Below are 25928 nucleotides of genomic sequence, written 5' to 3'. Positions count from 1 at the left end.
CAATCGCCATTTTGAAAAACGATGCCTACACTCCATTGCAAAATAGAGCGCTTTTAGGGTCCAAATTACATCAAAATTACACAGAACTGCAAGTTCTCAGTTCTGTGCACGGCTTCCACCCATATTTTTTACAATCCCTTAAGTTCATGGCCCACAGCATGCTCAAATACCGAAGATTTTGAGGGCATGCAAATCGTGATTTGGCCGGCGCAGGCAATTTAGGACCGATTTACTGGTCTGCACCCATATGTGCACTGAAGTTGTTGGCCGGAGAAATAACATACCGCCCTCTGTTGAACATATTGTGTGCAATCACAAAAGTAGTTCCACACCTGGAGACGCGCAAACAATTCATATCTATCCACTATTTGCATAATTAATTGCAACGAAATTTAAATCAGATCCATATCTCCTCAATTTCATTAATTTCTATAACAAGTTTCAAATAAACACCAGTGAAATCTCTTAAATGACAAAAATGCTCAAATTTGTCGTACTTTTCTTAAAAATAGGATGTTTGGCAGCACTTTTTAACCATGTGGTGGATGCGCACACCTGTTTGTGTTGTCGTGAAGAGGCCTTGACTACGAGGATAATCGACCACCGAGCGTGGCTATTAATTGTTTAGGGCGAATCGTACTGCGTGTGCTAAGAAGTGGAACGGGCTTAGTCGTCTGCGGTTGGGTACCATAGAGATTTGTGCACACAGTCTTACTCGTGCACTTTAAGTCGGAAAAAGTTGATGCATTTTCAGCCTAATTTTAGACTGCAGAAGTGAATTAACCACCAGAATGTCTTCCCAGGACGTGATTAAGAGCACAGCCAAGAAATTGTAAGTGTTGCTTACTTTTTCACGATTCTTCATACTGTCATACACGTCATACGTTCATGTTCGTGTACTGTATTGTAACATGTGTAATGTTATTGTCAACAAATCCGAAGCAGGTCCCCAGCCAGCACACTGACGTCGGCCCGACGTCGTGTTCAGTCGGGGATCAGTCGGCAAAGTCGGTAAATGGTCGCGGTCGGCCAAAAGCAGTCGCACGGAAGTCGTACCAACGTCCCTGAAACGGACGTTGGGCTCTTACCGTCTTGCCGACGTTGGTGGGAATGCAGTTCATCGACATGCCAAAAAAAAAAAACGGTCAGCCGACGTCGGCTGTCGTTCTTCTGGCCGACGTCATATTATTCAGATTCCCGCCGACGTCGGCGGGATGATTTATAGCCAACACGTTCAATCAATTACGTCGGACTGTAGTCCCGGCACAGTCTAGGCTAGAGCCAACGTCGGGTTGTTACCGTTTTGCGTTTTGACGTTGGTGGGAAAACGGCTAACGAGTTGCAAATGCGACGGCTGTTTCCTGTACCATGCATTTATCGTCTGGGGGCCTATGAAACAGTAGTTATGCACACTAAAAATCAAGTCACGCAACCCAAGATTTATATCAACTTGTACATACAATGGACAAGATGGCAAACGGTCGAGTTGGCAAATGGTCGAGTTGACTCCAAAGAGAGGTTCAGTTGGTCAACGGACGAGTTGGTTCAACGGTCAGGTTGGTACGACGGTCGAGCTGTTTCGAGTCGAGTTGGCAAACGGTCAAGGTTGACTGTAATCCGTTTATTTTCAGTGAAAGAAATACTGTAAACATCCAAAATATTAAATTTTTATGCTGTAGCTGTTGTTAGTGTTATGTCAGTCGATAAAAGTCCAAAAATTTGAAATGTTTTTTATGCGGTTTTTTTTCTGGCAATGCTGCTACACTACAGTTGAAAATGGACCACTAAGCGCTGGTTCTAATTTTGCCGAAAATTTCGAAATTTTCAAAAGGCCAAATTTCCAGCCAAATTATGATATTCAGCCGAATGCCACTAATATTGACTCGCAAGAGTGATTTCTTGTCAAAACCTCATATATTTCAAAACTTCGTGGTGTGCACTGGAGCGTATAAATTGTACAACAATAGGCCGTGCACAACGTCCCACACAAGAGGTCCTACTAAAATGCGTCAACAACCGTCAACAAGCGTCAACAAATTTTGTATACAAAATGCACCAGGGATTAGATGTTACCCGGTGCCGTGCCAAAAACCGTCCGGTGCCAAATAGTGTCCGCTAATTAGCATAATGCGATCTGATTGGTCATGCGTCTATGACGTCACATTGTTTACTGACGCTTGCCAAATAGTGTCCGCGCTTAGCGTGCATCCTATTGCGTGCCTAGCTTAATTGTCGAGCTGTCAATACATCGTATAGAAAAGATCTCTTTTCACCTGAATTTGCTTTTTACAATCTGTTTTAACGTTGTCCTTGTTATCTGTGATTACTATTTGACTTGGTTTTTGTGCAAAATGTTTTTTTCCCCTTCTTTTTTCGCGTCAGTTCACCTGTTTGGTGTGCAGTACGTACGTACGTAGGCCTAACGCCGTGTGAAGTGTGCGTAGTAGTACATGTACATGTACATGTATGTGCTGTGTGTAGCATTATAACCAACGTTATATTTTACGGTTTCTCCCACCTAATACTGTCCGATTTTTCCTGCCAAAAATTGTCCGATTTTTTCCTGCCAAACTGTCCGATTCCTTCTGCCAAATATTGTCCGATTCCCCCCTGCCAAATACTGTCCAATTTTTCCTGCAAAATACTGTCCGATTTTTCCAGCTTAATACTGTCCGGCAGGACGTAACTGTGTGCGCCCTTGTTCTCGCTCGATCTAGGGCGCCCGGACACTTTTTGGCACCGGACACTATTTGGCATGTATTACATGCCAAATAGTGTCTGGCGCCTACTGCGCATGCTCAGCGGACACTATTTGGCACCGGACGGTTTTTGGCACGACACCGGAGGCAAGTTGAGGCCATCTTGTTGCTTAACCCGTCAGCCGTGCCTGTGCCTGTGCACAAAAAACAGCCAGTGCGTGCTATCACGGCCTCCGGCGCAAACTGGTTAACACTGACTGGCTTGACTTGAAATACAAAAACAACAAAACAAAATTCAGAGGGCCTAGCAGGATCTATCTGAAAGGGGAAATGACATTGAAGTGAATTAGGAGAAAAAAGTTTTCACGCCATCTGCAAGGTCTTAATTTGGCAGGGCAGTGTATTAGTTTTGACAGCTTTTCATAATTATTCTTCACGTACCTCAGTCCAGAGTTCCTGTTTTTATCCATTTTCATTGCTGCTTTTAGATGTCCACTATTGTCCACTTGCCCTTGACTTTTGTGAATCACAAACGATGTGTCGACAGGCAGCACTTTTCTTATGAATGATGTTGTCATGAAGGTGTTGTTTTATGCTGCAAAGAACATCTGTCCTGTCCTGCCTGGCCTTGCGGTGTTTTCCGATGGCGTTATATTTCTCATGTGCACAAGGTCAACCTCTTGTTTCCACAAATACTGGGCAAAAACTTGAGCAGAAGTTTCCACCTGAATGTCACTACTTGTAAACATGATGCGAAGAAATCTACCCCAAGTATTGGGTATATTGATGCCACAAAGTTTTGAACGTTTTAGTCATCACAAGTCCATCAAAAATCAATCACAACTCATCAAGTCCCAAGTGATCTGCATTTAGACCAAAAACAGTGATAATGTGTACAAAATTGTGCAATTTATGACAAATACTACTCAAAAAAAAGTTGCACTTTTGTATACGTGCAAGGTCATTGAAGGTGAGTGTCAACCACAACTTGCATGTATTCAAACGTGCAACTTTTTTCAGTATCATTTGTTATAAATTGCATAAATGTGTACACGTTATCACTGTATTTGGCCAAATAAAGAGTATAGCTGGATTGCTAAGGAATTTCTGTACTGATTAGTCTATATTTGAGCGAGAGGTGCTCCGTAGTTTTTGAGTTAGACAAAAAAGTATTGGAAGTGGGGAACTTTCTTTTTTGGTTGAGTGTATACACAATTTAAGAAGACAATAAATTGAAAAATGAATTTTAGAAACAGATATTGTTTTTATTCTTAAACCTTTGATGAATTCGGAAATATTTCACTTTTTTTTTCAAATGGATACATGTTTTGGAAACAATTATTTTAAAGGGAATATACAACATTTGCAAACATCGAAAAATAAAACTACCAAGTTTTTGCGAAATACCTTAATAGGACGTTGGTAAATGACAGTCTAAAGCATCCTGTAAAATTATGGCACCTGGTAGTGGTATACTGTCATTTTCAAGAAAAGTGGTATTTTTGTATCAATTTCCAACGCTGATCGGCCGATCAGCGTTGGAAACAACTGGCTTTTTTTCAAATACTGGCCCCAATTGACTATTGCACTTGTTTGCAATCGATTACAAACCTATGAACGGGTACGAGCCAGCTAGACTGGTTCCCTGACCTTACAATTCCCCAATGTATGTAAACTGCTCTGTTTCTTCTTATATGGAGTCAGGGAACCAGACTACAGGTAAATGATCGTTTTTCTTTGTTTTTATAGCATTTTCGAACCCAAAACCTCCAAAAAGTCAGTGTAACTATATTTGCTTTATATTTCCAATCCCCCAATTCCATCCATTTCTGAAAATTACAGCAAAAGCAAATGATGTATATTCCCTTTAAAATGCAAACTGAGAAATAAGTAAAATAATCTGCATCTCATCATATTTATGCAATAAATTCTGACCAGGGACGCAAATTGCGCCTGTGTTACTATAGAAACCCTTCCTTTTGAGTTAGTAGTGACATTTTCCCCGGTTCAGTTGTAATTGAAGCGTGCTTCACTACAACAGCATATCAATCAAAGTCGAGTTCCGACCAAACAAATTGAAAAGCCTGTATAAATTGCACTTGAACGTACTTCATGGCAATATGTTGTGCATGGAGAAAAGTGTCACATCTGCTTCATTTACATGCTGAAAGCTTCGGTCTATAGGTATTTTTTTATATGCCGTACTGAAAACAATATGTACCTATGATTTTCTAAAACGGAAGATTGTGTAGCCCCTTACTTGTATGTGTTTCAGTACTTTACATGCTAAAAGCACATTGCTTCAATCCCTCAGTATTTTTAAACACTGAGCTGGAAGAGTTAATTTCCAAAACATTTATCGGTTTGTAAAAAGTGCCTGGATTATTTTGCCGAAAATTTTGATTTTTGAAAAAGGCAAGATACTCGAGTATATCACCATTACTTTTTTATATGACCAAACGCCACAAATACTGATTCGCAAGAGTCATTTCAACAGTATTTGTATGATATTTGTTAATGCAAACTCATATTTTTCAACACTCCAGGGTGGGCCCTGGAGGCTATTTAACAACAAAATATACCCAAAAAAATACTCGAATGCCAAGAAAATCTTCAAATAAACTGTTGAACTCTTCAAAATATTTGTGGTATGACAATGTTTAAATGCAATGTTTTCAATGCAATATTAAAAACAATTTTTCTTACACAATACTGTTCAAACTGTGTACATGTACAGTATGTACATACTATTTTCCATATTGAGTTAAAAATAAATCATACAAATCTTTGGCTCGGCTTTGGAAAAAAAACTAAAACGGAATTTTTACCACTATTTAGTAGTATTTTTGTAATGAAAAACATATCTTTTTCAAATACAGTATTTGGTTTTGCCTTTCGCCAACATATTTGAACACTATGAACACTGTAAGTCTGTATACTCAGTGTTGTCCCAAGTGATTACGAAAAAAAAAAATTATAATTTACATCAGTGCAAATTAGATCTTACTTTTTCAAATACAAACTAAATTTTTCCATGGAAAATTGTAATGACGTAACTTTTCTGTCCTTGCCTACTTTTTCCAGGCATTTCTTGTTTTTGTAATTCTGTCTGTATTTTGTCTGTTGATGTCAAATAAGTAAAAAAATTCAATACGAAAACAGGTACTGATGGAAAGTATTAAATACGTACTGAATATTTTTGGATGCAGGAAATACTACATGGAGGTAAAACGAATGGAGGATGCGTTTGATTTGTCCGGACCCGATAAACCCCAACGGCACTATCCAACACTTAAACCGGTAAGTAGTACTTTGTCATAATTCATTAATGATGTGCATTTATCAGGAAGAACAAATTGTTTGGAGGCCGAATCTCTTTCAATTTTGAAGAACGCTTTCAGAGACTGATGCTTGGTTGCCACGGTAACTCTATCCACCTTTTTTTCTATAAAGATGTTTTGTCATGAAGCTTAACAGAAATGACAGCGTGGGTTTTTCCTTAATGCGATTTGGGTATTGTTCCTACTCCGCCCACATGCATTAATAGAGTTGTATATCATGTTGATTTTGGATCGTAGGCAAATTTAAATACTAAATTTTTCAGTGCAGCTATTGGCCTTGCAAAATTTTTGTCTGGATAAATTTTGACTGTTTTTCTGTGAAAAAGAAGATTTGCTAACCGTGGACAAATTGACAATGGTTTGCCCATTCACGTCAGTGTTTAATATTTGGAGTGCTGTGGTTTTTCCTTCATTTCTGGAGTATTTGCAACCGTGAGGGCAGAGAAGGTTGTTGTGTTTGGAACAGCGGTTTGCTCCCTAAATGGCAGCATTCTAAGTTGTATACTTCCGAGAGACTGATGTGGTCGAAGGAATATTTTATAGGCACGATGATGAGGGGTAACAATACTTCGAACATCAAAACAGCTTTGATCTTCTCTACAAATCACAGTATAAATACCCATAGTATAATCTTTCCTGAAGCTGAGATGGTTAAAAAATTATTTTATAGGCCCGATGATGTAAAGGGTTAACAATAATCTAAATCAATTTTGATCTTTGTTAACAAATGAATGCCATAATGCCTGTAGTTTATTAATATTTCCTGTTTCTATGGATTTTATCATCAACAGCGGCCAACCCTGTTGTATGACGGTCTTCACGACAGAGCGCTGAAGCACTATTTTCGAAACGCCGAGGTCAAAAAACACCTGGCGCAGATGAAGCCAAGGACAAGCCAGTCGGAACGGGAATCAAAAGTCAGGTGGGACTGCATTTTTATTTTTTTTTTATTTTTTTATCTTCTATTTATACAAATTGAATGAGTACAATTGAAGATCATAACCGAGCCTCGTATTGCATAAAGTCCCTCCCAGCTCACAACGAAGTAGCAACACTTAACTCTTTGAAGTTTGAAGTGAGTTTTCCGCTTAGATTGTCCAAATTTAGTGGTTTGGAGAGGTACATACCATTGGTTACGGTGTTCAACTCGTGTGGCGTGGAACATGGGTTCGAATCCTGACGGGGAACATGGTGCTTGTGCGCTTGGGCAAGGCTTTTAACTACGATTGCCTCTCTCCACCCAGGTGTAGTAAATGGGTACCTGGTAGGAAGAAATTCCTTCAATGCTTGAGCGCTGTAATGGCAGCCGTACTAAAGCCAGGGTAATATTGGAGCACCAGGAGCGTTACTTCGTGACAGACATGAGCATTTTACATAGCTAGAGGGGTGTTTAAAAAAAGCATGGAGTAAACCTGTTGAACAAAATCGTTGGAAATTTATATTTTTCACTTGTTTTGACTTTTATTACAAATTTTATTATGAATGGGAATAAGTAAGTGCTTGGCTTATATTAAGCAAGTACGTTTAAAACTGGCTAGGGCCTGGGAAAACGTCTTGCTTAACAAAATCAGGTTACCGGTCAAAACTCCATGCGATTGTTATGCTAAGTAAACAACAGCTAAATACCAGTCACAAGCAATGTACTTTACATAGAGTTTTGGCCGGTAACCTAAGTTTACTAAGCAATGTTTTTTCGTGCTTAAGCAAATTTTCTGCTTAAGCAGCTCTATGAAATTGGGCCCTGGGCTGAACATAATCCGTATCCAGGTCCCAAGCCGGTTTTAAATGTACTTGTTTAAAATCGGCTAAGCATAAAATATTTCACTGAGCAGAGATCCCTGTTGCTCAAATGTCATTTGAGTATTGGTCATACAATTTGTAATTTAATTTCACTAGTTTCTAATATGATTCTAAAATTTAAAAAAATTGATTTTTTTTTCTGTAGGAGAGATGTCGACCGCTACATGGATAAATCCCATTTCACAGTGAGTTAAAAAAAAAATCCAATTGCTTAAGCTTTTTAAAACATTCTCAAATAAAAAGTACAAACTTTATTAAACAATGTTAAAAAGAGAAAGATTTGTTCAGCAATAGTTTGTGTTAACTCAAACAGACTTAGTTTCATCAAGTGTTTATTGTGGTTTTATTTTTTGCTTGCTTGCAGAGCCCTTACACCAATCTTGTCAGAGCAACGCCACCACCAAAGAAAAGGTAACATTTTGCTGGGGTTTTTGTTTTTGGTTGTTTACAAATATTTCATTTCTTGAAAACAAACCCCAGGATTAAAGCTTATTTTGTGGCGACAGGTCACATATTTAGGAAGTTGACCAGGATTAAAGGTAATATACAAAACTCACTTTTTCTGTAGTATTCAAAAATGGATGGATTTGGAGGTTAGTATTTTATATTGTAACACTGACCTGTTTAAAGTTTTGTGTTATAACATGATGGAAAAACCAAGTAAAAAATGCTCTTGTGGTTTTGTTCCCTGACCTTACTTCAGACGAAAACAGAACAATTTATAAAATTGTCAGGTCATGTGAGGTCAGGGAATCAGACTAGCTCGCTTGCACCCATTCACGGATGCATAACCAGTTGCAAACAAACTGTGAACTAACCGAATTTGGTAAATTGGGGGCAAATAACCAAATTGGGGGCAGTAAAAAAAAAAAAAATTCGAAAAAAAAGTTAGAAATTGCTACAAAAAATCCACTTTTCTTGAAAATGACAGCACACCAGTCGCCATGATTTCACAGGATGCTTGAGACTATTATTAACTTACAGTCAAGTAAGGCATTTCATAATAATTTTTTTTTTTTTTACTGTTCGTCATTGTCTTCACAGGAGGAGTAATTTCCGAGGAGGCCCTCTATTGCTGAGATCTCGCCATGGTCCGCAGCTGTCCAGAGGAGAGACGGAGAGATTGGTCAACGCGGCTACCAAACTTTTAGTTGCTACGGTAAGTTATAGACCTTATGCATAGCGACCATTTTAGAGGGCATCTTTTGTTATTTCAATTCAGTTACAATGAATGCACAAACGATTCATTCATGCATACCCCAGCATAACAAGGGCATTGCCCTCAAAGATGGCTGCTATGATCTATTGTAGTACTACCAATGTCAAGGCCGTAAACATTGTGGGCTCTGCTCATAAGCATGCGTATGAAAAGTTGATAGAAATCCTCAACATATTCAGAAAGTCACAGTCTATTCTAATGATACATCCTCTCCTATGAACACAACATCAAATTAATGTACAACATAGGCCAAGTTCGGGCAAGGACCATTAGTCGACTAGTGGTTGATTTGTGACGTACCTTACGCCTGCGCACTGATAGCAACGTGCGAACGTCTCTAGCCAAACGCTGGTCAAAATGTTATCGCAAAACTTCTGGATCCTGGCTCTCTGCTAGCGTTATGAATGCGCGCAGCTATTGGTTACCAGCGAAGCAACCAATCCCAGTAGGCTGGTTCCAAAAAGTCGACTAGCGTAGTCAACCACCGTCGACTAGACAGAGTTCGGGCAAACGTTAGTTAACCATTGGTCAACTATAGTCCTTGCGCGAACTTGGCCATACATTACCATATAGGGTACGGCTTGCCAAGGGGCAGTCAACCAGTTGGTGCCGGCTTTTTAATTGTTTAATTACAAACAATAATTATACAGATATTCAATGTAATTTGTTTCTTTAAACACCGTATCAAACTCCCGAAGAAACCCACTGGATTAAAAACCAGAGATATAACTCCATGAGCAAAAACTCTGAAAAACCTTGTGGTTGCCAGCAAAACAAAACAAAACAAAACATTTTGAACGTTTACACAAAACTATTTTTGAAGCTGATCCATTGTCAGTTTGTCCTTAACTGAACTGAAGTCACAAGCTAGAATGATCCCACCACACCTTTGCCTCGTGCGTTCTATGCACGTTCTTTCCTATGCAAATTTGACACAACCTTTCTACCCTTACGTAACACCGCCTCGCAGAATTCATTCCTCAACCGATTAGACACATTTTGCCTGCTAAACAACCGTAACGCAGGCAAATATAACTTGTCATGTGTGACTGTAGCTGGTGAGAAGGAATACACAAAAACAAAACAAAAGTCACGTCATCTTGCCCTTTCTACAAAAATTCAAATATTTACCAAAAAAAGTCCTAGGTCACTCTCTGTTTGAAAGAGAAAACCTTTCAGATTCAGACAACATTCGTTGCTTTTCTTAAATCTTCTGCTTGATTTCGTTTGTGTTTAGGAAACTATTCCAATTGACCAGCAGAGGAATGGACGGTGGCATTCAGGAAAGGTATGGTTAGAATTGCAGACGTTTATATTAAACATAAAAATTGCAATAGCTTTACAGGCCCAGCTAACTATACCGTAAAATTCCAGTTAACGATTTCAGCTGATAGCAAGGATTTTCAGCTTGTGCGCACCCATTAACTGTAAAGATTCTTTGTTGTGGCATGGGTGGCACAGTGTGTAAAACACTCGCCTCTCAACGCTGTGGCCCAGGTTTCATTTCCCGGCTTGGGTCATAATTATTTGAGTAGAGTTGTTGTTGATTCTTTCCTGTGCTACAAGGGTTTTTCTCGGGGTACCCCGGTTTTTCTCCCTTCTCAAAAATCCACACTTCAGATTTGGCTGTGCTCTGTGGGAAGGCATGGATCATATGGCAGCAGCCTAAAGGCGCCTATACATGCCCTTGGCTTGACCACGTTGTAGCTGCGTCCTTTGCAATTCAGTTTCTTCTGCGAGTAAGGACGATATCCGCCCCCCCCCCCCCCCCAGATTGTTTTTGTTTGTTTATTTAATGTCCATCCCTTGTGATTTTGATTTGGACTTATAAATTGACTTATGATCTTGTGACTGGACTCGTGATCCATCCCAAGCCATTGCGATCAGTCACAAGTTATCATCAATGAAACCTATGTGACTGACTTAGAGTCTATTGACTAAGTTTGTACATTTTTCTCCCAGAATTTCAGAGTGGACAGTGGAGTAGGGTCCAGCCTCCCCATGATCGACAACGGCTACGAGGATTACGGCCACCGGCCGTCGCGGCCCGAGAGGCCCAAGTCTACCTACGGCCATCGCCCGACCCGCCCAAAGTCATCATACGGAGAACGCCCTCGGCCCAAATCGGCGATGGAGGCACGGCCCAAATCGGCTGCAAAGAGTTCTCCCAGCACGGCGCGCTACGGTTACGACTCGATGGGCCGGAAAATTAAACTTCATTTAGAGGTAAAGGTGCAACTCAAAAGTTTGCGAAGATTTCCTGAAATTGTAAATGTAAATCGTTGGCTTGTTCTTTGTTAATTTGGTCATCATTCATTTAGCAATCTCTAGTTAACTGTTCACTGTCCTAAATTCACCTGGTTAGAGCTCCAAGGGTGGATTCATGCAACGGCAGTAGAACATTTGTAACAATGTGGTGATTGATTTCTTCATAGCAACCGAGACATTACGAGGCCTCGGAGTCAGACCAAGACCCGGACGACTACGATGACGATGAGTTTGAGGATTCCATGGACAACAGCATGAACATCCTGGTTCCCGTCAAGGGCTCGGGCAAGAACCAATCTCCGGAATGGCTCAAGTAAGGAATCATATTCATATCCAATCAATTACTACTTTCATTTCACTTGCCAATAGAATTTATGAGCAGCCTCTTGTTGCTCATCTGTTTCATAGCTCATAATTCAAGTTATCTTGTGTCCTTGGGCAAGCCACTTTACCCGCACTGGATCTCTTTGTTACCATTCTTGTGGTCTTGACTACAACACTGAGGAAGAATACATGTACATCACGCAAGCCATCACTAGGTGTCAGGTCTGTTATTCTGATAGTTAAACTGCAGACCTTGATGAAGGATCTGACTCTTCATTTCATTTTGTAAACATTAACCCTAACCCACCTCACTCCTCCAAAATCCTCCTGGCGGTTTTGGAGGATTCTAGAGGATTGAGGATGAATGGTGATTGAATCAAATGAGGATTCTGGAGGATTGAGGATGAATGGTGATTGAAGCACATGAGGATTTTGGAGGATTGAGGATGAATGGTGATTGAAGCACAAGAGGATTTTGGAGGATTGAGGATGAATGCGTTTTGAGGCAGGACTGTCTGATGATTTTGAAGGATTTGGCGTTGGTTATCCTTCATTTAAACACGAGTGCAAAGTTTTGGGATGAGGATTTTGGAGGATTGAGGATGAATGCATTTTGAGGCAGGACTGTCTGACAATTTTGAAAAATTGAGGCGGAGTTGCAAAATTTTGGAGGATTGAGGATGGTTGTAAGCAACAAGGGCCTAGGGGGTTAGGGTTAAGCAAATATCTTAAGAAATTAAAACAAAAGTATTTGATTGCAGCATTCAGATGTCCAAGGTGGACATGAACAACCACAATGACTACGAAGTCGACGATGAAGAAGAAGAAGAAGAGGAGGACGAGCGAGGTGATACCCTCAGCCAGGGGGACGACATCCTGCACAGCATCGACAACACCACCCAGACGGGCAGAGAGATGAGCTGTCAAACGGTGGAGGACAAAGACAACACAAAGGACACGCAGACGCGCAGAGCCAACACGGAGGAGAGCATGACCGACCCTTACCAGGTATGGATGGGGGTTCTCATGCATGTACAATTTTATTGGGAAGTATTCATGCAAGTTTATATTATGAACAGCACCACATAGTTTCAATTGTGTCCAGAACCTTCCGTGTAGTTGCCCTTTGCGTGTGGTATAGTAACCCTCCTTTTGTTTGATCAGTCACAGACTTTCAAAAATTCAATCCTGTTCCCCTGCCATTTCTTTTACACAGGCTAGTCACCAAGAACCAGATTTTCTTGTAGGCACTGTGACAGTCAATTCCATCAACAGACAAATGCAGGTGACTGGTAGGCACAGCTGGCTTATCAATCCCCTATAGTCAAAGCATAGCTATATCAGGTTTCACAAATATCACAGCCAGTCAATTCTGCTTTATGACAGCAGGGAGCACTCAACTGTTAAAAACAGACCCTACATTTATTTTGACCGCTGGGCTGAACTTGTTGAAATTTACAGATAAGGACCATTAGAAATGAATGGCGTATGAGGTACTCTTTCATTGTAGCACCATGAGTACCTATCTTTAGGTGTATATGCACTTTACAGAAATACTCATTATTATATTTAAACACTTGGAAAAAAAAAATCAAAATTCATACATTTTCCCGAAGGTTTAAAAATGAGCCCTCCGTATGAATATTCATTTAATCTGCCTCCCAGTGCTGAAATCAAAAATATCATCAAACCTAAAAAAACCTACTTTAAATACTAAATGGTAAACCTTAATCGGGCCTGGAAGTTACACTAAACATTCAACCAATTACAGCGGTATTTTTTCGTCCCTACTTACCAGGCCGACATGGCAATCCAGACAGCCCCGCCCCCCATCACATTAGGCACCCAGACCGTGGTCCCCCCGCCAGAGGTCTCCACCCAGACGGTCCCTGCCCAGCCCACTATCAGCACCCAGACCTACCCGGAGGTGTACTGCCAGACCACGCCCATCATGAACATGGAGACGCAGACGGAGGTCCATCAGCCGGAGGTGGCTTGCCAGGTGGAACCGCCAAATGAGATGGGTGTACAGGTATGTTAATTCCTCCCTCACAAAAATGTCAACGTGGTAAATCTTCTCCTCGCCAATGGAACTTTGTTGTCAAGAAATCTTCAGGATTCCCACATTCATGGAATATTTAGAAAATCCTGCAATTCAAAGCTATATCATGGAAAGCAATTGAAAAATCATGGAATTTCATTATTTTACGAGGATTCATGAAAAGCTGATATTCCAAGAAGAAAAAAATCATGGAAAAAGTAATGGAATCCTGCTCTGTGCTTGGTGCATGTTCAATGCATTTGTCGTGCTCAGTGATCTTGTGTCAAACTGGAATGCTTGAAGGGAGTGTTGTCCCTTATTGCCTCAGTGTGATGACTTTCCTGCAGTGTGTTGTAAATAGGCTCCTATTGAAGTAATTGGCAATTGAAGTAAAGTGTCTTGCCCAAGAACACAAGCACCATGTTCCCTGTCAGGGTTCCACCTGAGTCGGATATTAAGTAACCTTTGGATTGTGGGGCTCCATAAATCAAATCAAATGTGATTTTATACCATCTTTGGGTTTTTTTCCTAATCTAGGTCGACCCTCCACCCCCACCCCCGTCCCCGCCCCCTCCTCCGGAGCCCGAACCCGAACCAGAGGAAGACTACGAGTTCCTGAAGCACGGTCCCCGACTCAAGTCCGGCAAGCGGACCATCTACGAGCTGTCCATCCACACGGGGAACCGGCTGGGGGCGAGTACCAGGGCCGACGTCCACGTAACGCTCTACGGAGAGAAAGGCAACACGGGGAAGATCAAGCTCAAGCAGTCTAAGGACACTAAGGATGGCAAAAAGGTCAAGTTCCAGAAGGGTCAGGTGAGGTCAATGGTCAACTTTTATTTGTTTTTTTTTTAACTTGGGGTGATTTTTTTTAACATACCAGCCTTCAGCAACATCATTTTTGATAAGCTTCTTTTTACACAGTTTTCAGAGCTTGCATGAACAAAAACGTGTGATTTTCCTGTGACTTTTTTCATTCAAGCTTTCAGACACCAATGGGTTCTTATAAAAAAAAGAAAAATCCAATAAATCAAATTTTCATTTTCATTTTAAGTTTTGCCCTTCACCAATGAATATTGTGCTTAATACATTGATTAAAATTTATTCAAAACTTGCTGTCAGAAATGTGTTGTGAAGGAAACATTTTTTACCCAGAGGAGTAAAACCAGACATTTTTAAAACTTTTGCAGGCCAACTTCAACCTCTATGAGCTAAGGACTACATACCATTAAAAAAATAATAATTACTGATTACCTTAATATTTGAATTAAGATTTTTTTTTCTCCTAAAATAAAAATGCATGGGTCACTAGCCCTGATATTGTGGTAAATTTGTTAGGTGGTTTTTTTTTATGAAATGTGTATTTTTTCCCTATAATTTATGACTACAGATTGATGTTTTCAAAGTGGAGTCTTACTACGTCGGCAAAATAGAGTGCATGTGCATTGGCCATGACAAAACAGAACTTGGTAAGTTTTTGGTAATAATTATATTTTCAGGAAACCTACTCCTAAATAAAAAAAAGATACAATGTACACAGATTGTCAGTAATAAATAAGCTTAAATGTTACATCTCTTAAATGTCATATAGCACCATTGTTCCTTCCACCAAACCCTCAACTACTGTCGTTCTTGCTCTTTCAGGTTGCGGCTGGTTTCTCGACAAAGTCTTGATCCGTGAGTACGGCGATGACGTCACCTACGAGTTTCTGTGCGAACGGTGGCTGTCGGCCCAGGATGAGGATGGACAGACAGTCAGGACGATGCCAGTGACCAATATCATCATGGGTGAGTAGAGCCGTCAGCAGATTTCGTACTTTTTGGCCCTATAATGACCAAACTTGTAATCGTTCATGAAATGTTCATGTCAGCAAGCATCTAGATTTGGCAGCTCTCTCAAGCCATGCAAGACGGGATGATAACGTCTCTGCTCTCCTAAAAAGATTTCCATCACTTTTCGATTGGATTTTTTTTATTTACTCCATGAAAAGTTATAATAATAAAAAAATATTTCCAAAAAAGTAAATATCTTGGACCACACTTTGAATGACTCTGAGCTTTTCAAATTTCAAAGTGTTTAAAAATAGTAAGTTGGGAGGCTAATCATCCCTACTCGCAGCTGAGAAGCTGAATTGCGAAGGACGTGGCTACAATCATTGGTCGAGCCGCTTGCATGTAAAGGTGCCTCTGGCAGCTGGCCACATCGACCAATATGACCACGGAGCACAACCTAAGATAAAAAGTGTTTGATTTTTCCCGAGGGAGGAAAACCGGAAGGCCCGGAAAAAAAACCTTGTGGCACAGAAGAGAACCAACACACAACTCTACTTGCGTATGGTCCGAACCAGGGCCACAGTGGTGAGAGGCGAGCGCTTTACGCACAAGCCTCCCATGCCACCCTTAATAAGCTAAAACTTTCTTCTTCTTTTTTTTAACCAGATGTGTCTTCCAGTTCCCAGTCGGAAGCCGACCACAGCGACTATGCAGAGAAGAGCCCCGACAGCAGCACCTACACGGACACCGACCTGCGCCTGCACCAGGTGACGGCCTCAGACGGTCACTTCGTCCCTACCGGTCCCCAACCCCGGAGACCCCCTAGCCGTCACACTGACCGCACCGATCACTCGGACGCCAGTTCCCGTGTCGGGAGAAAGCACAAGCGAAAGAAGAGCAGCAAGAAGGGGAAAGGCAAAGGGAAGTCCCGTAGGAAACCCCGCACACCGGTGACAACAACGGGTACCGACGACACAGACTCTGACACGGAATCGGATTCCGAGCGGTCTTCCCGGAGTGATTCCGATAGTGGCGATGACGACGATGGCAGCGATAGCGGAAGTGGCTCCAGTGGATCAGGAAGCTCTTCCGGAAGTGGAAGTGGATCCGGAAGCAGCTCGGGAAGCGACAGCTCGTCCAACGATCGCAAGGCCGACGGGGAGAGCAAAAGCGGCTCCATCGGAAGCGGGCGGTACAGGGATCGTAGCGGCAAAGCGCCAAAGGAGGAAAACACTGTGCATTTCCCGAATGAGGACACTGATGCTGCGCCATCTGAAAAGGATAACAGAACAGCACGTGATGTTGACAGTAGCCATGAAGAAGATGATGACGATAGATCATCGCGCGGAAGTGTCTCCCAATCAGACAGTGTATCCAAGAAATCTGTGACAAGTGAAAAGACTGAAACAAAAGATGTGCCAAAACCAAAGGGACCGAGTGACGAGGGTTCAACCAAACCAAAAGACAAGGATAATTCAGATTACATGACTGGCTTCAAGGTAATGTTTCATTGTAGTGTTCACTGAACATTTTTCACATCGTAAAATTTCTAAACATGCAAACACAAGACAAGGAGTTGTGTCCGAAAATTGTACTGTAAGTTTATTGATGTACATACATGTACATCATGCGCGCTGCCCAGATTGTGAACACAAATTTTTTCGGCCTATTTTCAAATTTTTTTTTTTCGTAGGCCAGTTTCATCTCTGCTTTGATAATCACAAGCTTTTTCCTATCTAACCCTGACACTTTTCCCCATCTCATCAGGCTGCGCTGAAGATGAAAGAGCATCAGCATGAGCAAGAGGAGGCGGCCAGGCTAGCTGACGAGGAGAAGCAGAGACAGGAGGAGGAATCGTTACTGAACGGACCGTCCGTCCACCAGAGCTGCAAGAAGGGGGATCTCGACAGGGTCAGAAAGCTGGTACAGCACAATGCTGAACTCATCAAGTAAGTCCTTGTCAATGTGAACTCTAACATTGGGCCAGCAGCTAATTTCACGAAACAGTGCGTATCTTACGCCATACGTAGGACTTGCGCAACAAATTTGTGTGCAGCTGCACGATAAACTTGCGGTCGATTTCACGAAACTTAATTAGCGTAGCTGCGCAATGATTTGAATTAATCTAAACATCTTGGACAAGGATAATAACAGCATTTTCGACGGCTGTTTGTGTATGATTTTTTCTTTTGGTCACAAAACAGTCGTTGAATTACCGTGGCCTGCCATTTTGAAAACAGTTTTGTCTGACTTTCTTCGGAATCATGCGGCAACAGTTAAAATTCTGTGACGAGTAAAATAGCCATTCCTTTTACCTCAAACACAAAGCTGTGAGTGTCTTGTATCAACCTTGATATTAGTTGTGCAGTGACAGACTCCACGGTGATCATGACTTACTTGTCAAATAGTTCATGTTCAGTCGCTACGCCACATCTTACGCCACCTAAAACGATTGCGCAAGTTACGTCATAACTTGTTGTGCAAGTCGCACACTTAGGCTTACGCCGTAAAAAAACTTTCCTGAAATGTGTCCTAACTGCAATGTTGCACGGCATGAAATGTTGCGCAACTTACGCAACAAATTTTGGCTCAAGTGGATTGAGGTACGCCGTTGCGTAAAGTTCCTTGAAATTGGCTGCAGTACCCCCTCAATGAGTACAGTTAGAAAGTTTGGAGGGGCAACTGGCAAGGACTAGGCTGGTGTGGTATTGGATTGTGAGAGTCGACGGTTTACCACGGGGAAGTCATAGTTTTCAACAATAAAAGTGGGGATGGGATTTTTCCCCTGCCTGTCCCCATAACTTCTTGTTTTGCCACATTTAATTGTAGTGTCCGTAAACCCTACCATTCAGTGATTTTTTTTTTCAAAATAAACAAAAGTCAAACTGATAATGTTTATAGCAATCCGATAAAACAGCTTGGGGAAGCAAATGTTAGTGTTTTTTAATTTGCACTTGTTTACTTCATTCAGAACTATTAATACTCTAACTTATAGGTTCCAGATTCAAGGAGTTAATTTTTCAATTCCCCACCTCCCCCTCCTCCCACAGCACACCGGACGAGAGAGGCTGGACACCCCTCCACATCGCCTCGGCCAACGGCCGGCTAGCCCTCGTCAAATACCTGGCAGCCAATGACGTCAACATCAACGACCTAACGCCGACCGGCTACACAGCAATGCACATGGCTGCGATGAACGGACACGTGGCCGTGGTCAAGGTGCTAACCGCTATGGGGATGACTGTAGACTGCCGCACAGTGGACGAGCAGACGCCGCTACACATGGCTGCTATGAGGTAGGTTTGGGGAGTTTCGAAACCTTCCCAGGTAATTAGCAAGCAGACCTTTGGCCCAGGTCTGGTCTAAGATGTCTAAGAGTTGGCAAAAACAGACTGCGCCAGGGCTGGCATGCCAAAGCTAGCTAATGCTATTCCAAAGCTAGCTCGCCCAAGTCCAGCTTTTACCTGCCCTTGACCAGGCCAATTATCCTGGGGCCAATTTCATAGAGCTGCTTACACACAAAATTTGCTTAAGCACAAAAAAGTCTTGCTGAATAAAATCAGGTTACCGGCCAAAACTCCACTCGATTATTATGTTAAGTAAACAACAGCTATATACCAGTCACAAGCAATGCACCTTACATGGAGTTTTGGCCGGTAACCTAATTTTACTAAGAAATCCTTTTTTGTGCTTAAGCAAATTTTGTGTGTAAGCAGCTCTATGAAATTGGGCCCTGGTCTGGGGTCGAGCCAGAGCTGGCAAACACGTGGTTGCAAAATATGTTAAGTATGATTTTTTAAAAACTTGGGTTTGAAATTTCTTAAAAAATAGCGGTAGATTTCGGGATTGTTGGCACATTTTGCTGCCACCAGAATTGCACAGCATGATTTTCCTGAACAACTTCTGCTGAGCGTGTGATCTTGATGGTTGGTTTAACACAGCTGTCTATCCGTAGACAGTAAATTCATTTGTGCTGACGTGTGGCATGCGGTCTACCGTTTGGCTCCAAGTCAAAAGTAATCATTGAATCAGGTGTCAAATTCCTCACCTGTTTCAAAATGACATTCGTTGTCAAGTGCGGATCCAGAACACAATTTTGGTCCCACAAAAAAGTTTTTTGGATTCTAGATGCTCTGTGGTGCGATCTGAGGCAATTTTTGAGCACTTTAATCAATGTTTTTTTGAGGAAAAGATGGTGGTGTACTCATTGCCTGCCTTTATTGCGATGTCACATAAAAAAAAAAAAATTGGTTTCATTTTGGGGGGGGGGCATGGCCCCCTTTGGCCCCCCCCCCCCTGGATCCGCCCTTGTTTGTTGTACCCCATTTACACGAGTCTTTCCAACTTTGAAATTTAGAGTAGTGCCAGCATTGGCACAGCATTAAGAGCTGGCTACAGCTAGCTTGAGATACCCACTTTTAGTGGATGGGGCGGCTGACGTTAGGTTTTCTCAACTTCGATATTAAACAGGTGATGATGATGTGGAAATTTATGGCACGTACACATTTAGTTATAGTGATCACTAAAGTGTAATTGTTTGCTTGATTTGTCTTATTCCAGTGGTCATCTTGAATGCACCAAGTGGTTGGTGGCCAACAACGCACCCCTGGACGTCATCGACAACATGGGGCGCACGGCGTACGACCTGGCGGAGGAGTACCAGCACAACGAGGTCGTTACCTTCCTGACATCGTGTCAACGGGAACTGAAGAGTCAGGACAGCTCCCTGGCCATGCTAAGAAGCAGGTGAGTGCGTTGCAAACTTGCGATAAATTCTCAATTTTTTTAAAGGCCTGGTTAAAGGCATGGGATTATTTGCATTTATCCCTAAAGTAACCTAGCGAATTATTTTCAAAAAGCTTACTTGGATTAAAGAGCGTACTGGTACTAAACACCCCGTGAAATTATTCCGTCTGGCTTGCTGTCATTTAGAAGAAATCAAGAAATGTAGGTGACTTCCAACAGTCTGTCAGTTGACTGACTTTTGGAATAAAAAGTTGTAATTAACAGAATAGTGTTTTGAGATCAAAAGGTTGTGCATGTGTTTTCACTGTTTTCTCGAAAAAGTGTAGTATCCACTGAGCTAAAAGTTCAACAGATAACGTTTTGAACTTTTTTTATTCTTTGGATTTTGAGTGGTGTTATTTATTGGAAACAAACAAAATGCATGAACAGCAAATGATCCTATGTGCTGTTAACTTGAGTCAAATGATAATGATGCTGTAAAACACCTTCGAAGAGTTTCTATGCTTCTTTCAAACTTGTATCAATGGCGACGGAACATCTTGTGAAAGTGGTGGATAAGCAAAGGGGAAAAAGGGGAGGGGGAAGATGTCCCCTTGAAACCCCCCCCCCCCCCCTTCCCCCTCACTTGCACTGATTATAAACTTGTTAAAAATAAGCTTAATAATTGCCCCTGAAAGTAGTTTGAATGAAAGTGTGGCAGGTTTTTATATCTTTTTGCAGCCATTAGCTAAAATTGCCTTAAAAAGAACTCCAGCTTCAAGCCATTTCAAGCATGTTGATAATTTTTCAAATACCAAATATCATAACAAAATTATCAACCAATTTGCCTAGGGCCCAAACCTGACACAAAGCCAAACAAACAAAAATTAATAAATTAATAAATAAGAAAAATAAGATACATTTTGGAAAAGTCCTTTAAAGATATAGACAAACCAACCTCCCAAAAAAAAAAACTCCTCTAATTTGTGGTGTCCACAGATCCCCCAGCATGGGTTCTCAGAATCGGCGTTCCCTCTCGGCCTCAGATAGCGAGAAAGACACGGACAAGGTACGCCTACACCTTGTTGAATTCAAAGGGTGAAGTTAGACTCCCAAAAAGCCCGGAAGTAGTTCTCCTTTTTCTGAGACTGTGCTGACTGAGTATTGAGTAGGGCTGTGAGTGTTCTAACACTGTACTGACAAAATGTTAATGTGCATACACCTTCAAAAAAAGACTCCCTAGCATGATTTACTAGGAACCATACCTATCCTGGCAAATTCCAGTACCACGTGGGAAACTGCACACACAAATTTCTGACTGAGTTTCTGGAGGTGTGCCAACCCAATGTAAAAGACAGTCAGTTTAGGGGTACTGTACCCATCCTGACAGATTCCACCAAAAGATGTCGTTGAGGTTTGATGGGTTGAGTTCTGTTAGGGTTAATGTTGTCCAAGTCTGTTTGTGTTCGCATTCTTGGACATTTTCAGAACTCTTTCTGTCAAATGCTCAATTTTCTACCCTAATTTTACCATTAGCTGTCGCGTTCCTTCAGGTTAAATTTCTTCTTTATAGTTCAGTATTCAGCATGGACTCAGAAAAAGATTCAACTACAATACCAGAAATTAAAAACAAAGAAAAATGCCTAAACAAAATCGATTGTGAGCCATAACATGGAAAACTTCAAATTCCTGCACTGTCTCAGAATTCAGTAATGGAACAAAATATATAGCTGAGTTTTGTTTTTTGAACAAAAATGGTCGGAGAGTGTTAGATGTCCGGCCATAATTTCACCCTTTGAGAACCCACTAACAGGCGTCCAACTACATATACCATCCTTTCATTAGTAAGCTACTAGCTTTTTCCCTCCCTAATTCATTTATCCACCTTTAGTTTCCGTTCGTTCATTCCATTGTAGTGCAGAAATGTGAATCTTTAGTTTTTAGGCTTGCTTGAAGTGCATGTTACAAAACTTCTGACTGCTTCTTTTCTACAGCGGAAGTTGTAATTTCTGTTGTAATGGTGTGGTTCAACATAATTTGCTTGCTAACAATAAAAAAAAAAAGATCTCCACAGCGTATCAAATAACTTGTCGTGACACAACACGTTATTGTGTGCGATTGATGTGAAAAATATCATTGCTCTATGCACAAAAATGTCCAAGCTAAAAAATTATAATTCGCCACAACAAAAGGAGTCTTTTAAGAGCTCCTTCAAGAAGACAGTTCCCCTTAAAAATACATCACATTAGAAATAAACATGTTGTCAACATTTCACTCGCATAATGGCCGTATTGTATCAAACCAGTACCGCACACAGCATCTAGAATTTAACAGGTTCACAAACGGTATCATTAGGCCCAAAAAAAAGTCTCCGGTTTCTGGTATGCGTGCGCGTCGCCGTAGCCATGCGCGTCGACAAAATGAAAAAGTTTTTTTTTCAATGAAAGATGATGTCTCAAAACCGCCAAACTCACTGGTTTGACTGGAATCCTGCTGCTGCACAATTTTAACGTGTTTTTAGATTGGGTTATGGTCGAGAATAAGCCTTATGTGGCCTCTCTGGACTCCCATATATTTGCACTAAGTTTAGTCGGGCACCATTTGCAGTCATCAGCCGACATTTGAAGCAAAAAAATCAGGTAAAAAAAAAAAGCTGCGTCGCCGCACCACTTTTGGGGCAAGCTCCATACCAAAAACCGGAGACTTTTTTTTTTTGGCGTTCCATTTGTTTTTTTTATTATTATTAAAAGTAAAGTGAGTTGGTTCTGAAATGTATCATGCATGCGTGTTTCATGGTCGGCAACTTGTGATTCTTTGAATTCTGCATTATCATTGATGTGTTTTTTGTTTTCCATTTGTGTATGGTCCATGATATCATGTCCACGGAATTCATTGTTTTGAAGAGTTCAAAGTTTACAGTCAATTTAGATTAAAAAACACACCCATTTCCACTTAAAACTTCTTATTTTTGGATCTTTATTTTCTTTTATTAAAAGCCTAAAAAAATGTGTGTTTATGGTAACTCAATCCAACTGGCTTTTTTTAGGCTAAGTTGCCAACCTTAAACTTTTCATTGCCACATTTGGCAAACAACTTTAAAATACAGTATGTTTTGAAAATATAAAAAGTCTTCCCTAGATCCATTCTTGTGTGTGTTTTATTGGTTGATTATGCAGTTAAACAAGTTAATTCAACAGAATGCTAATTAATAAAGGAAGCATAAAAGACTAACAGAGAAACATAAAAAAAAATTATATTTTCCTTCCTACCTACCTGAATAAATTCTAGGGCATTTTACCGTAAACATCCAACTTTTTTGGCCTAATCTTTAAACTCAATATTGCACATGCTAATGTTCTGCTAAGTATTATTTAAACATTCTAGATTTAAGGCGATATATCTAATTCTAATAACTTCATAACATGCACCCTTTCATGTAGAAGCATAACATTCTAAAACACACATTGTTTGGACATTTTTCAATTGCCACAGCATACTCATCCTAGGGAAACATTATTGTTTTTAAGGCTCCATGATATGTTTATATGTGGATGGCTTTTTGGGGGATATAAGAATATATTGCACGAGCTGTAACAATATTTTTCGATATCGTTTCGGTTTGCGGTAACACCATGTGGTAATAACTACTGCTTAGAAGATATTAGTTCTGAAAAGAACTTGTCCTGCTTATTATCAACTTTCCTAAGTAGTTTTTTGTTCTGTTAAGAACAGTCCTGCTGTAAGTTCTAAACGAACTTGTCTTTGGTCTCAACGTTTCGACTAGCCTGCTCTAGTCATCGTCAGTAGGTTAAATTTTTCGACTCGTGCAATATTGTTATAGCAAGTGCAACATATTCTTGTATCCCCCGAAAAAAAAGCCATCCAATGTTGTTATTATTTTTACATCAGGCTGACTTGATCCGCAAGAAATAAATTTCAGGGCACTAAAATGATAAGGCATTCTTTCCATATGTATTTTATCTTCCAGGACGGCCAACAATCATCTGATGAAGAAGACAAGCCAGACAGTGTTGCAGCAAAACAAAAAGAAGAACAGAAACATGCAGTCCTGGTGAGTAAACTTCTTTTTGTATTGCTTTACGCTCATGATGGCCCCCAGTAATGGCAGACACATATATGTATTCGCTCCATGGCGGTTTTACTTCCGCCATTACTGGCCATTTTTGTAATGCAAATGTTCAATAAAAGTATGAAACTGAATGTAACGGTTGGCATTGCTTTTTCATTAGAGGCTAATATGGAAACCAATTTTTTTTTATTAAAACATATAAAAGAATAAAAACCAGTAAATTACAGGGCTGAAATTTGTCAGAAATATTCCTGATTTCAGGATTTTGTTTCAGGATTTTTGTTTTTTACAAGATTTCAGGATTTCTCAAAAAATCCCTCTTGAAATATGGAATTCCAACAGGTTTTACAATAAAAAGGTGCTTTTACCAATACAAGTTTTATAGAACCAAAAAAAAAAAAGTTTTAAAAAGGGGTTCATGAATTTAGTCAAATTGTAGACCCTATTTTGCTCTGGGCCCTTAGACTATTTCGTGGATTTTTGCATTTTCACTAATCTCACCAGCGACTTTTGAATCTATTTGAAACCTTAGAGGAATCTTGTCCCTTAAAATAAACACAGATAACTTCACTTTCAGGGTTGGCTCATCATAGAGCAAATTCAATCATTAATTTCTGTCTTTTTTTGACAATTTTCAGGAGAGGAAGAAATCCTTCAAGGACCAACAGGAGCGCATGAGCAGCTCTGGGAAGAGTTTCCTGGACAGCATCCGGGCCGAGTATTCGGATGACGAAGCGCAGCAATAGGGCTGATTAAACCAGCTCCCCCCCAAAAAAATCCAGATTTTATTCGAACTTCCAAGAGGCTGAAAAAAGGGTATTAAGTAAATTTAATCGCTTAAGCCTATTTTGTTTTAAATAAATAAATGTTTAATTTACTTTTCATCAATCAGGTTCATTGTTATTGACTGTAAATGTTCTCAGTTTATTTGTTTCTATGTATCTTTACTTCCTTGGTTCATATTGTACAGATAAGGCCTTTTTTATCATAGTTTCGAAAATCTACAAATTTTCATTGTAGAATTCAGCAGTTTTGTATGAAATAGGTAAAACAAAACTGCTTTTCTGTCTGAAATACTTTTCTCTGTCAAAAGACATTCCACAAAATCTGGTTTTAAGTAAATGTCATCTTTTCTTTTTTTTCTAAAGGCTCAAATTTGGTTTATTTTAGAATAAATATAATTTTAATACTTGAGATAGCAAGAAAAGTGAAACGATTTCTATGCATTGCACAAAATCATAGTGTGATCTTAGCTTAAAGGACTGAAAACATCATGGGAATTGTTTTTTTATTGTAGTTGAATATCGGAAGTTGAAGTAGAATATTTTGGATATAATAAAGGATGTTAATTCCAGAAGTAAGGTGATTTTTATTTTAAGATTTTAAAATACGCCATCATACAAGATATGAACTGCATCTTTGCAAGATTTTACTCAAGATAAAGTCAACTTGATCATGCTATAGGACCTAGCTGTGTTAATTTAGTGGTACTTTTTTAGAATTGCAACTTGTTTAGACATTAAATTTTTAGTGATATTCTGTGTAATGAGAATAGCTGCATTCAAATCCATTATGTCTTTTAATCACAACTGTTTCATGTATGAGTTTGATTGAAACATGCAACAGCTACATATAGTTTATGTATATT

The 25928-nt window shown here is 40.3% G+C and overlaps 1 protein-coding gene across 2 annotated transcripts; it reads left to right on the top strand.

Moving 5' to 3' along the window:
• Positions 1-605: 605 nt before the first annotated feature.
• LOC119734792 lies at positions 606-25049 on the top strand. Of its 2 annotated transcripts, XM_038208350.1 has the most exons (21): positions 606-832; positions 5909-5999; positions 6832-6962; positions 7986-8025; positions 8205-8251; positions 8885-8999; positions 10297-10347; positions 11022-11285; positions 11495-11640; positions 12413-12659; positions 13450-13683; positions 14230-14508; positions 15083-15161; positions 15337-15480; positions 16132-16964; positions 17233-17414; positions 18516-18761; positions 20026-20211; positions 21190-21259; positions 24179-24262; positions 24919-25049. In XM_038208350.1, exons 1-21 carry the CDS (start codon positions 792-794, stop codon positions 25024-25026), a joined length of 3618 nt encoding a protein of 1205 aa, XP_038064278.1. In that variant the 5' UTR covers positions 606-791; the 3' UTR covers positions 25027-25049. The 2 variants fall into 2 exon arrangements, with proteins under 2 accessions (XP_038064278.1, XP_038064279.1); XM_038208351.1 differs by lacking the exon at positions 21190-21259.
• Positions 25050-25928: the final 879 nt, after the last annotated feature.

Source organism: Patiria miniata, unplaced genomic scaffold (assembly GCF_015706575.1).
Source record: "Patiria miniata isolate m_02_andy unplaced genomic scaffold, ASM1570657v1 HiC_scaffold_28, whole genome shotgun sequence".
In the NCBI taxonomy this organism is placed as follows: Eukaryota; Metazoa; Echinodermata; class Asteroidea; order Valvatida; family Asterinidae; genus Patiria; species Patiria miniata.
The sequence above is the reverse complement of the archived record's forward strand: the minus strand, read 5'-3'. Positions and strand labels throughout refer to the sequence as shown.